The sequence below is a fragment of the Triticum aestivum genome, chromosome 4B (assembly GCF_018294505.1).
Source record: "Triticum aestivum cultivar Chinese Spring chromosome 4B, IWGSC CS RefSeq v2.1, whole genome shotgun sequence".
Taxonomy (NCBI): Eukaryota; Viridiplantae; Streptophyta; class Magnoliopsida; order Poales; family Poaceae; genus Triticum; species Triticum aestivum.
Window position 1 is genome coordinate 60,973,420 of NC_057804.1, and position 11,368 is coordinate 60,984,787.

At 45.3% G+C, this 11,368-nt stretch overlaps 3 protein-coding genes across 4 annotated transcripts; 2 read left to right on the plus strand and 1 right to left on the minus strand.

The window, feature by feature from the left end:
* The first annotated feature begins 406 nt into the window (after positions 1-406).
* On the plus strand, positions 407-4,634 carry LOC123091013 (folate transporter 1, chloroplastic). 2 transcript variants are annotated; one of them, XM_044512403.1, is made up of 11 exons: positions 407-634; positions 719-798; positions 1,187-1,263; positions 1,490-1,583; positions 1,797-1,887; positions 2,190-2,263; positions 2,991-3,101; positions 3,558-3,629; positions 3,723-3,743; positions 3,827-3,894; positions 4,218-4,634. In XM_044512403.1, the coding sequence occupies exons 1-11, from the start codon at positions 505-507 to the stop codon at positions 4,348-4,350; spliced, it is 951 nt and encodes a 316-aa protein (XP_044368338.1). In that variant the 5' UTR covers positions 407-504; the 3' UTR covers positions 4,351-4,634. The 2 variants fall into 2 exon arrangements, with proteins under 2 accessions (XP_044368338.1, XP_044368339.1); XM_044512404.1 differs by having other exon boundaries at positions 1,521-1,575.
* An 853-nt stretch (positions 4,635-5,487) lies between these two features.
* On the plus strand, positions 5,488-6,946 carry LOC123094419 (uncharacterized). The gene has a single exon (XM_044516429.1). It carries the CDS (start codon positions 5,714-5,716, stop codon positions 6,614-6,616), a length of 903 nt encoding a protein of 300 aa, XP_044372364.1. The 5' UTR covers positions 5,488-5,713; the 3' UTR covers positions 6,617-6,946.
* Positions 6,947-7,149: 203 nt separating this feature from the next.
* Positions 7,150-11,078, minus strand: LOC123091014 (GATA transcription factor 19). Its single transcript, XM_044512405.1, has 8 exons — positions 10,789-11,078; positions 9,432-9,518; positions 9,240-9,355; positions 8,276-8,392; positions 8,061-8,166; positions 7,777-7,845; positions 7,627-7,700; positions 7,150-7,413 (listed from the first exon to the last, which is right to left on the minus strand). The coding sequence occupies exons 1-8, from the start codon at positions 10,957-10,959 to the stop codon at positions 7,344-7,346; spliced, it is 810 nt and encodes a 269-aa protein (XP_044368340.1). The 5' UTR covers positions 10,960-11,078; the 3' UTR covers positions 7,150-7,343.
* Between the last annotated feature and the right edge of the window lie 290 nt (positions 11,079-11,368).

Consider the following 11,368-nt stretch of genomic DNA (forward strand, 5'->3'; position numbering starts at 1 on the left):
TATAATAATAATCATTTTATTATTGCCTCTAGGGCATATTTCCAACACATACACCCTACCAAACACATCCTTATTGGATCTTGATCTCTTTGTTTCAGTCCGAAGCTGATCATCACGCTGCCGGTTTCGATTTAGTCTTTAAGAGTTCAGAACCTGCCTTTTTTTTTTGAGGGGTCAGAACCCGCCAGTTCTTTTCCTTTTTCTTTTTGAGGGGTCAGAACCCGCCAGTTTTTTCTTTAGAAAAAGAACCCGCAAGTTTTTTTTTTTTTAGGGGAAGAACCCGCAAGTTAAAGCCTCCATGTCCACAGCACTTTGTGACTTGTTAGCCCAAGCACACTATATTGGGCCAGATTTCCCCTATAGAATAGATGCGGCCCATCCAAACAGTGAAAAGCTGAGGTGGAGACAGCGCACGACCGAGTTGTCAAAGCGAGTTTTCCCTGCAAAACTCTCGCCGCTGCGAGTTCCCAAAAAGCGAAGCGACCACCACACCTCTCGCCGGAGATGCCGCCGGGGACCCCTCTGCCGTCGACGGGGGCGTGGACCTGGGAGAACGCCGTCGCCGGAGCGACCGCCGGCTTCGCCACCGTCGCCACCTTCCACCCGCTCGACGTCGTCCGCACCCGCTTCCAAGGTAACCCCCCTCCCCCCCTAAGCCCTAGGAGACGCAGAGCCCGACCGGAAACCTTAACCCTGCTGCTCCCGTGCTGGTGTGTAGTGAGCGGCGGGAGAGGGTTGTCCGACTTGCCGCCGTACAGGAACACGGGACACGCTGTATACACCATCGCACGATCTGAGGTGTGAATCCCTGTCACATTTTTTGTTTTGTTTTCAATTTTTCATCGTTTGGTGGACCAAACCTCGGCCATAGCTTAAAACCTTAATTATATTGTATATATGTTTTTAATCCTGTTGATTTTCGGAAAATTTTGAATGCAATCATTACAATATGCAGGTGGATTTTCTTGTAGCTGTTATTTCCAAGTTAATTTTTTGCTTTAATTTCATTGAAAAATCCTTGAAACTTAGGAAGCCGACAATGTAGATGATAGTCACCTGTTCCTGGAAGCTTGGTTAACAATTATAGCAAACTAAATGACTAAAACCTTTTGTTGTAAGATCTTCAGTAATTTGGCTCTTCTGGTATTTGAAGTATGAGGTATGCTGATCTAACTGCTTAATGTAGGGCCTGAGGGGACTTTATGCCGGCTTTTATCCTGCAGTTCTGGGGTCAACCGTTTCTTGGGGGCTATATTTCTTTTTGTAAGTTCCATTAGTTCATTCTGCTGAACTGTTGAATAGTTGTAGTGTGGAGCATTCAATGCTTTCTTTATTACTGAACTATACCAAAGCAATCTGCTAATTTCAGAATTTAATTTCACTTGTTTCCTTTTCTTATATAGGGATCCTATGCTACAGTTTACCGATTGGTTGCTACTTACAGTAGTGCTGGCATTTTGACTAATGTTACGAACGTCTGTTTTGACAGTTATAACAGAGCTAAACAAAGATACTTGCAGGAGAAGGATGTTCAGCTCCGTCCATTCGACCATCTTGCCTCAGCTGCAGAAGCAGGTGCTTTGGTTCGTACAGTAACTCCAGATCTAGTGTCTTTTTGTGATTTTGTCACATTGGAGTTTAATGAAATTGGGTTAAAATGTAACTAGGTCTTTGATAGCAAGCCTAACCTGACATTTTTTCTGACTGCCAACATGTGTTAGTGTTATTTGTTCACCTCAATTGTCTTCATCAAAATATCATTTATTCATGACAATTTTTTTTGTGTGTTTATACAGGTTTGCCTGTTTACAAATCCCATATGGCTGGTGAAAACACGGATGCAACTACAAACACCTGGGCATACTTCATCTTATTCTGGATTTTCTGGTAATATATGCCTATTGTACTTGTATTTTTATTTTCTAAGTATCATACAGCAAACATATCGTACTAGAGTTGTGACTTGTTTTCTGTTGCAAATAAGTGACTTGTGCCATTCTTAGTTCTATCTGAAGCTGCTAAAATTTGTCTAATTTAGTTGAGCTCGTGTAAAAGAAATTGTTTCAAATCATTATAATGGTTTTTTGTGCCATGAATTGTTTGTGTGCATCCTTCATGCCCATATTTCTTTCGGTCTATAGCTAGTACAAAATTTTGTGACCTTGCTTATTTGGTCTCTATGAAGCCAGATGCTTTGAGAACTATTCGGAAAGAGGAGGGATGGCGAGCACTTTATAGAGGGATCGGGCCTGGACTTTTGCTGGTATGCATCTTTTTTTGCTGAAATGCTGTTTAGTATTGTGCTGCTTTTCATTACAATCCTACAAATTTAGTCATAAAACTATTAGCCCCATGCTGTTTTAAGTAGCTCTAGATACAGGAGTGCAATAACATGTAGTTGTCCTTGACTCAGAGTTATATATGTTATGTGACTTCAGTTCATTCTTTCTTGAATTTGTTGACTCAAATGATCAAATCTATGTCTTATCACTACCATTCATGGTATGGATTGATTTTTTAAGTATCACCTGAGTTTTAAGATGTGGCCTATCAGATTTAGCTACATGCTTCAGGTAATATCCTCTTATGAGGCTCCAACTAGAGAAGGTGGGACGTCTTATTATTTGGATCATAGCTAGTCATGTTTTCCTAGTGCTATCTTGATGTTGGAAAATTACCTTGTTATGGAGATTATTCTTACAGTTCTCAGCAAGAAAGGAACCAGGAAGGTCAGATAAACTGTTTTATGTTCTAGTTTATTTAATGTACCTGTCAATGTCAGAATTTCCCAACGGTGCTTGTAGGAATTCGGTCGCTGTAAATTGTGATTGTGCTTAAGCAGAGGTTATGTCTATACTAGTTTCAATTAGTAAAGATGCATATGTTGTGGACTGTTGGGATAGTAACATTCTTAAATATTTCTTCTGTTTTACTGTGATATCGTTCATGAATACATGCACTAATGTTTATTGCTGTGCCGTCCTTGAAAGGTCACCCATGGCGCGATACAATTCACTGCCTATGAGGAACTTCGCAAGGCTATGATATCTGCGAAAAGTAAACAAACAAGGGGAGATGACAAAGGCAGCGAGGATTTATTGGTAGGCACCAAGTGATTGCATGTGTGCTCAGACATTAAACATCTAGCCTTTTTTTGACACTCGACATTAAACATCTAGCTTAATTTACATTATAGACATTATGTTTTCCCTGGATAAGTCTGTTCAGATGTTTGAAAATTTTCTTAAATTTGGTTGCTTAAACTTATATGACCATCCTTTGTGACATGATACAGCATGTGAACTGTGAAACATAGGAGGATATCCTCACTTGTGAAGACCGTCAAGTAGTCAAATATAGGTGTTATGTAATATTGTTTCTTAGAAACCCTGTTTTGAACATCAGTTACATACAAACTGTATGATGCATAAGCTGATTCAGGGCAATCAATATTCTTAGAACATTTAGGTAAAGTTTTGTCTGCTTTCAAACACATTCTCTATCTGCTAGATGGGCAATTAATATGTCTGATATGCATTTGCCTTCATTATCAACAGAACTCCGTTGATTATGCGGCACTTGGCGCTGGTTCAAAATTATCTGCTATTCTGCTTACTTATCCTTATCAGGCAAGATTTAACTTCTGTTTATTCCCATCAACTTCATAAATGGTTGCTGCCGTCTTACTATACATACCAACTATGTTTTTTTTGGATTTGCAGGTTATCCGAGCCCGCTTACAGGTTGGTTTCAGATTTAAAGCTCTGCATCTCATTTCTTTGGAGTTTAGCAGCAATAATAATAGTTCTTGTCTGCAACTTTTCAGCAACGACCTGGTAGTGATGGTATCCCAAAGTACTCAGATAGTTGGCATGTAGTGAAGGAAGCTGCAAGGTGAGGGTCATTATAAGCTTCGATTAGATAAAGTTTTGGACCTCAGGTGGCATTACCGTTTCACGGAATCTGATGTTAAGTCATGGTTTATCTATCTTATTGTCTTATTTAATATGCACCTTACCTGTCAGTCTTTTCTCAAGCTTGGTCTACACTTTTGCCCACTGATCATCTATATTCTTCAGTAATCTGTAGTTATAATAAGGATGTTGCATGTCATGTTTTTTGTTGCGACTTTGCTGGTCCTGAATGTTGGTTGTGCTACAATTTTGAGCAACGGTAACGCTTGCACATTTTGTTTGAATTCTCAATTTCTGCTGCAGGTACGAAGGTGTCCGTGGGTTTTACAGGGGCATCACTTCCAACCTATTGAAGAACCTTCCAGCAGCTTCCGTGACGTTTGTGGTGTATGAAAACGTTATCAAACTATTCAGAGCAGCCAAGGAGAAGACGTAATTCCAACTTGCAACTGGAGCCAGGAGAAACATAGGAGGAACTAGGAAAGACACTAATGTTCCGCGCAAATACAGAATCTGTTCATTCACCACACTATCCGAGCTCAACGTGATGTTCCATCACATTTCCCAGTTCAGCTCTTATTGACTTAACAGAAACGGAATTTAGTTTGGCGAACTTGTTTTTTGTAGAGAAAATTCATTTTCTAAGAAACAGCTCATTGGTTCATGTTGTCCAGTTGAATGCTTGTTGAAGATAGAGCTCTGGTTCTATGTGTGGTTCAACGTGTGATTGCGTCAGTTAATTTTTACGGAAACGCTTGGGTTTCACCCCGGGCTGATTCCTGGGAGAAATCTGCCGCCGCGCGCCGTGGGGCCCAGCAACATTGCTTTCCCCTTCCCTAGCATTGTCCTTCCTCTACACTCATCTCATTCGTCCCATTTCTCCTTCCTCCACTGACCACCACTGCTGTCATCGAGCTACAGCCTCGGTCGCGCGATGCAAAGAGGGGAGAACCATCGATCTCGCCCGAGGACTCTTTGCCTCCCACATCAGGGCAGCCTGTGGTTCGGCGGCGACAGCCGGTGGTGGATTACAACGCCCTTCATGTTACTGAACACATAGGCCTTGTTTTAAAGGAAAAAACGGTTCGGCGGGAGCGCAACAAGGCTCGTGTTGCGCGCTTTGCAACACGAACCTTGTTGCAAAGGAGGGCGCTCCCGTGGAGAGATTGGACTGACCGGACACGTAGTGCTCCCCAAAATTCTGAGAACACGTTAAGGACATCAACAGTGTGTAGAGGCTGGGCTGCCTCTATCCTGGGCCCCACGTTCTGCCTCTAGTCAGATCTAAAAACCACGTGGTGTGTAGCAGGCTGTTGACTCTAAGGAATGGTCCCACAATAGAATAAACAATGAAGAATGTATTGATCCGTTTGCATGGCCTAGCCACAGCCATACACTGACTAGTAGGACCATGTCGTTGTTTAATCCTTGGAGGCAGCCTCCAAGGCTAGCATCGATGCCAAGCTTAAAAAACTTGGAGGCAATGTCTGCAGTGTGTAGAGGCGGGCTCCAAGCCTTTAGAGGCGGCTATAGAGGCTGAAAACCACTACCTTGTGGATGCTCAACCAATGATGAACGGGTGGATAATTCCTCTGCCGGACTACAATTCCGATTCGGTATTGGGGCTTCAGTTCCGAATCGAGCCCGGCTCTCTCTCGTCTCAATCGCACCTTCCTGCTATAAAAGGAGCCCCAGACCCGCAGACACATACCAAGCAAACTCGTGAAGGAACACGTCCACCGCGGCCCTAGACCCTTCTCTTCTCCGCAGTCCGCCCGTGTAATCGCAGCAGCTAAGACATGGCCATGGCCACCGTGAGGGAGCACGTCCTGCTCAGCCAGCCCGGCAAGCAGGTCCTGCTCGCCGAGATCCCGGCGTCAGCCTCGCGCGACTCGCAGCCGGCGGTCACGCTCCGGCTGCTCGTTGAGCAGTGCAGCGACTACGGTGCCGGCCCCGCGGACGTCGACACGGTGGAGGACGTGGCCTGCCGCGTGCCGCTCGCCGACCTGGTTCGCCAGGGGGCGGCGGAGCGGGCGTTCAAGGAGCTGGTGGCCCGGATCGACAACCCGGCGCTGCGCCCGGAGGTCGCGGCGGAGACCGCGGCGGCCGCGGTGCGCGTCCGGGCGAGGTGCGGGGCCGACGACCGCGACGGGCTCCGCGGCGTGGAGTTCCGCCTCCGCGTCACGTTCATCGACGACGCGTCCAGGGAAGAGGAGGAGGCGGACCACGACGACGACGAGTGCGGGAGCGACATGGAGTTCGGGGAGTTCGATCTGAGCGGCGCGCGGAGCCTGCGCGGCCAGCAGACCGACGCCAGCTACGACTACGAGGAGGAGGACGACGACGAGGACGGCTGCGGCGCCCAGTTCACGGTGCGCCCCTACCGCGGCGCCCTCGCGCGAGGGGCGCCGTCGTCCATGCTGCTGTCTGGCTTCGAGGCGCGCTCCGACGGGCCCGAGCTCACGGAGGAGCACGAGGTGACGTCGTACGACATACAGCGCGTCGTGCGCAAGGCGCTGGGCGGCGGCGGGAGCGTGGAGGACGACGAGGCATACCTGCGCGCGCTGGACGGCGGCACGCCCGTGTCGCCGGCGTCGCGCGCCGCCATGGTCGGCCAGGCGCTGCAGTCCGCGAGGCAGCAGCAGCAGCAGCAGCGGTCGAAGTCGCCACGCCCAATCTTCCCGATGCGTACCGGATTCTGATGCGCGCCCGATTGGATTGCAAACTTGTGATGTTACTCTTCTGTGAAGGGCTAAACCTGTTGCGATTTGTATGTCTGTAAGCCGATTTTGTAGCCATCCATTGAAGTCCGTTTCATTTCTTCTTGGTAGAAAATATGCAGCTGCATCTTACCACAGCCGAAGTAAATCAGGAACGATATGCTATCAAAATCATAAGAATTTGTTTCCCCTTTCTCTGATGATGACACTAGCATACATCTGGCAAGAATGTGATGATTTTTTTGACAGTGCTAGAGCAGGCTTACGCCGGCCTGAACCATTTTCATTTATAAATAAGAGTAAGATACACCACATCAGGTACTCCCTCCGTTCGGAATTACTTGTCTCGGAAATGGATGTATCTAGAACTAAAATACATCTAGATACATCCATTTTCGAGACAAGTAATTCTGAACGGAGGGAGTACAAAAGATGGCATCCAACACACACAAGAAGGCACAAGGAACAACATAAGGAGAACCAGTAAAGAGCTACGACAAGCAGCCAACACCAAGAATGTGATGGATTGATTGCATTCCTGAATTCTCTGCATTGCAGAACTGTTGGGTATACAATGTGTAAATATAATACATGGAGGGGATAAATGTGGCATGTCGATGCATGCTTGTGTTAGTTTTGTTGCCTTATACATCATTTCTAAAGTCAGGAAATATCTGACAAAAACCTATGTTTCATTTATATACACTTGTCATGAATCAGCCATGGTGTCGCCTTCAGTCGCCGGGCGCAGTTCTGGTTTCTGTTCTTGTTCCGGACTCCTGGTCAAGAAAGTAGAATCCCCACACACAAAAAAAGGGGCAAAGGATCAAGAAAGTTAGATAATGGCACATAGTTGGTGTTCTGAGAGATCTCTCATAAGCCATGAGGTTTCCCATTTAAACCCTGACATGAGGAGTTGAGGACCTTGTAAAATAGTATACTCCTAGCTGCTAAGACAGTGATCTGAGATGCAGTAAAGAAGGCTTGCTTACATCTCAGAATCCATTTTGACTGCGGTATGATTACGCTCAGCACACACAATTGCTTTGTCATCATCCACACTCTCCTGTGTAGGAAGAAATGCAAATAAACTAAACATGAAATGTTCCAATCAAACAAGTTATATCACAGACCTAACGCACCATTTTACTCGGATTGACAGGATGCTGCACGGTCATTTTGGGAGCATTCAAAGGACTTCTCAGAGTACCCTGAAATTATCTGAGGTTAAGCAGTAGCAATGTAGCAAATTGCTAGCAGGTGTCATAAATATCAGCAGGTAATCAGTTAGGCAATTTGTAAACCAGTTAAATTTCAGGAATTTAGTTAGTTAGATTCACAAGCATGCTGCTTTTACTTTTTCTTTTTCACGCTTGAAAGAAAGGAAACACAACAGGCATCAAGGTTGCTAAAGTGAGGACAGTACCTTATTTGCCCACATCAAGCCACAAGCATTACAGAGGGTCCTGGGGCCAGCCGGGCCCCGACGCATTGCTGGAGTAAGCCTTGAGCTGACACCACAATTTTGACAACTAGGAAAGCAAACCAACATTAGCCCATAATAAACACAGGGAAAAACCTTCTGTGTATGAAGTGATGAAACGTGATCTGCACGTACACATGTCATCACAACTCACTCACTGGGATTCTCGGAAATGATCATCCTCGCCATCGACTGCAGAGACACAAGCTGCAGAAGAACTTGCAGCATCACCAAAATCTGCCCTTCCAGCAAACTGTCCTTTACGCCGCTTCATCCTGCCAGCGATAATTAATGAGTATATATGTTGTGCAATGTAAGAAAAATAATCCACAACGAAAAAATAATCTCAAGAGCAATCTCTTGACTACAAGATATGATTTTGTACCAGGAATAGTAAACAGAACACACTACCTTCCAAGGTAACAGTAAATCATAACTGTAGAAATCCGAATTAGATTATTTATTCAGTGCTGACTCATGTATGCAGCAACGTGATATTTCTTCCTAAACCAACAAACATCAAGAGTTTGATAACCAACTGAAATGAAGTGCTATAAAAACTGCCTTTGCTTATGAGGACTATGAAAACCTAGCAACTACACAACAGTAATTTAGTAAAATGTACCAGAGCCAGACTGCTTCTTAGTGTAAAAAAAAGCCTCAGTGCACCAATGTTCTCAGAATTAACATTCCATGATTCATATTTCCGGACCATTACATGTTAATACTTAAACTTTTGCTCGGACATTGGTGTTCGAGGAACTATTCAAAACCAACAATTGTCTCAGATTGGCAGGCTAGACATCAAACCAAGGAGGCTGATGAATTAGGTAAAATTCTAGATTTGAGCCAAAGAAGAATGTGGCATTGGGATTTGGGAATGCAGAAACATGGAGTACATCCTCATTAATGTGGTCTAAACATGTGATTCATAATCAAGTGCTACCTGCTTGTGGCATAATGAATGCAGAAAGCTGGAATATATCCTCATTCATATGATATAAATGTGTGATGACTAATCAAATCCTGCTTGCTTCCATAATGTAACAAAGCATTTGTATTCATCACGCTAATAACTCTACGAAGCACCTACAAGAGAATGGGCATGGATTGAGTCTGTACTTTTGGGCAACCTCCTTGCGCACTCCGTATCTTATTTTCTTATCAAAACATCTTTCCTTCCTCTTCTCGCGAAACCTCATTAAGGAAGCAACCCTTTTGGCAGCCACAGTTGTACTCTGCAGACATAGACAAAGCTCAGAAACTAGAAGTATTCACACAACCTTGTTGCAGAGATTCTACAGCTGATTGTACCTTTTCAGCATATGCAGTAGGCCCAGCCATGCTTACTAAACCAGGAGGCACCTCACACCCTCCAAGCACCAACAGAGCAGCTTGAACCTGTATAACACTAAGAAAATAGTTAATCAACTAAATCAATCACAAATGACCATGAAACATGTGATCACCAGAAACACTTGAACGATGATTTATCAATAGTGAGATTGGTTCATGCGATCACGCTTGAAACGTAATATGGTTGCATCCAAGTGACTCATGGTGTGTCCAGAGACGTCTCTCCGGGTGGTGCCTAGCACTTATGAGTGCAGTGTTGTAATTTTGGGGTGTTGGCCCTTCCATGATGGGCTTGTACATAACTATCATTCGGTAAACGCATGAAGGCTCAAAGATTTTTGTGTTTTGTCAAAGAAATAAGAACAGATGCATGCACACGAACATAGAAAATGGACTTCTGTTTTTGTGCAATTTGGTATAACCACATGGGAGTGCATGGCCTACAAACATCGATAAGATGGTGAATCTTTTGCCAAAGCAAGAACTGTGTCCCAGAACCATCAAGAACCTTACCCTAACACGGAACTATGGCACCTGCAAAATCACTGACAGATAGATGGCCACACAAATGCAATAAGGTATAACCTCAAGCAGAACAAGAGAAAAGGGTAAGAAATTTGAAAACAGTACAAGGACAGCAACAGAACAGGGATGTCAGTTTCGGTTATGTAAGACAACCAAGCTTTGATAATCTTCATAAGACAATTAAAATTCTTTCAGAACAATCATACATAGCCAAATCTCGCAGCATATGTTCTACTATTCAGCAACCATGCATAAGCACATTAAAGGAGGCAAAAAACGTCTGAAAGAAATGACACACTTTAGGAATCAAGCACAGCAAACTCGATTCCAGCAAGACAGAATAGCTGAACTAATAAAAGTTGATCGAATGTAAGAAAACATTAGCCCCTTTCCTAAAGCTCGAACGACAGAACAGTCACAGAGGACACATTCTTGGCGCAATTCAATTCAGCAAGGGCGCAAACAAACCCCCATTGCTCCAAATATTCAATCAATCCATAGAACATAACCAATTCCTCTGAAAGTTCAATCATCAACAGAACTAAAAAAAACATTACGACAGTGCAATTCGACAGATATTACTAGGCTGAAAATCGAGGGAACTATCTCCATGACGGTGCAATTCGGCTGCAGGGAACATGAAAATCGACGGAATGATCGAAATCCACCAATAAACGTATATTTCCTCGGCGCAATTCGGAGCCCGCTGCTCCGCCCAACGCAGGCAAAGTCAACACGGCCGGTTCAACGAAAGGGAAAAAATTGAAGCGAACGGTGCAGAAGGGGCGACCTTTTGGGGCGGGACGGGGTCGAAGACGTAGACCTCCCCCTGGTACACCAGCGTCAGCTGCTCCGAGGCCGCGCTCAGGAGCGCGTCCGCCGCCGCCGCGGCGTCGTCGTCGCCGGAGGCGGCATCCGCCAGCGGGGGATCCTGGCCGTCCGCCGCGGGCTCCGCCGCCATCGGCCGGGGATCGGACGGTTGGGATGGGCCGGGACCCGGGAGAGGCGGCCGGGCTCTCGGTTCGCGCGCACGTGTGGCGGATGGGTGGGAGCCCGCACGTGTGATGGATTATGTACGGGCCTGCGTGTCTGGTTGAGGAGAGCGTGTGCGTGAGGGCTGCGTATTTTGGGTTTCCGTTTCTAAACCGGGATAACGTCTCTTTGGTTTGACAATGGTGGCGACGTGAGGACGGGTTCGACGCCATCATCTACTAATTCTTTTCTTAACAAAACCTATGATCTATTCATCAAATATCATATAGCAGTGCAAAGAACACAAGAAGCAATAAAAATTGCATACATACTTGTAGATCACCTACCGACGAACACAAGCACTAGAGGGAATCGAAGACGTGCCACCGTCATCGCCC

What these genes read in the sequence shown, in the direction of transcription:
- LOC123091013 (XM_044512403.1), top strand. Translation starts at nt 505, where the DNA reads ATGCCGCCGGGGACCCCTCTGCCGTCGACGGGGGCGTGGACCTGGGAG. An exon ending in ATCTTATTCTGGATTTTCTG is followed by an intron (nt 1,888 to 2,189) that starts GTAATATATGCC and finishes CTATGAAGCCAG; the next exon opens with ATGCTTTGAGAACTATTCGG. An exon ending in TCGGGCCTGGACTTTTGCTG is followed by an intron (nt 2,264 to 2,990) that starts GTATGCATCTTT and finishes CGTCCTTGAAAG; the next exon opens with GTCACCCATGGCGCGATACA.
- LOC123094419 (XM_044516429.1), top strand. Translation starts at nt 5,714, where the DNA reads ATGGCCATGGCCACCGTGAGGGAGCACGTCCTGCTCAGCCAGCCCGGC.
- LOC123091014 (XM_044512405.1), bottom strand. Translation starts at nt 10,959, where the DNA reads ATGGCGGCGGAGCCCGCGGCGGACGGCCAGGATCCCCCGCTGGCGGAT. An exon ending in GATCATTTCCGAGAATCCCA is followed by an intron (nt 8,167 to 8,275) that starts GTGAGTGAGTTG and finishes TTGCTTTCCTAG; the next exon opens with TTGTCAAAATTGTGGTGTCA. An exon ending in GTCAAAATGGATTCTGAGAT is followed by an intron (nt 7,414 to 7,626) that starts GTAAGCAAGCCT and finishes TTTCTTGACCAG; the next exon opens with GAGTCCGGAACAAGAACAGA.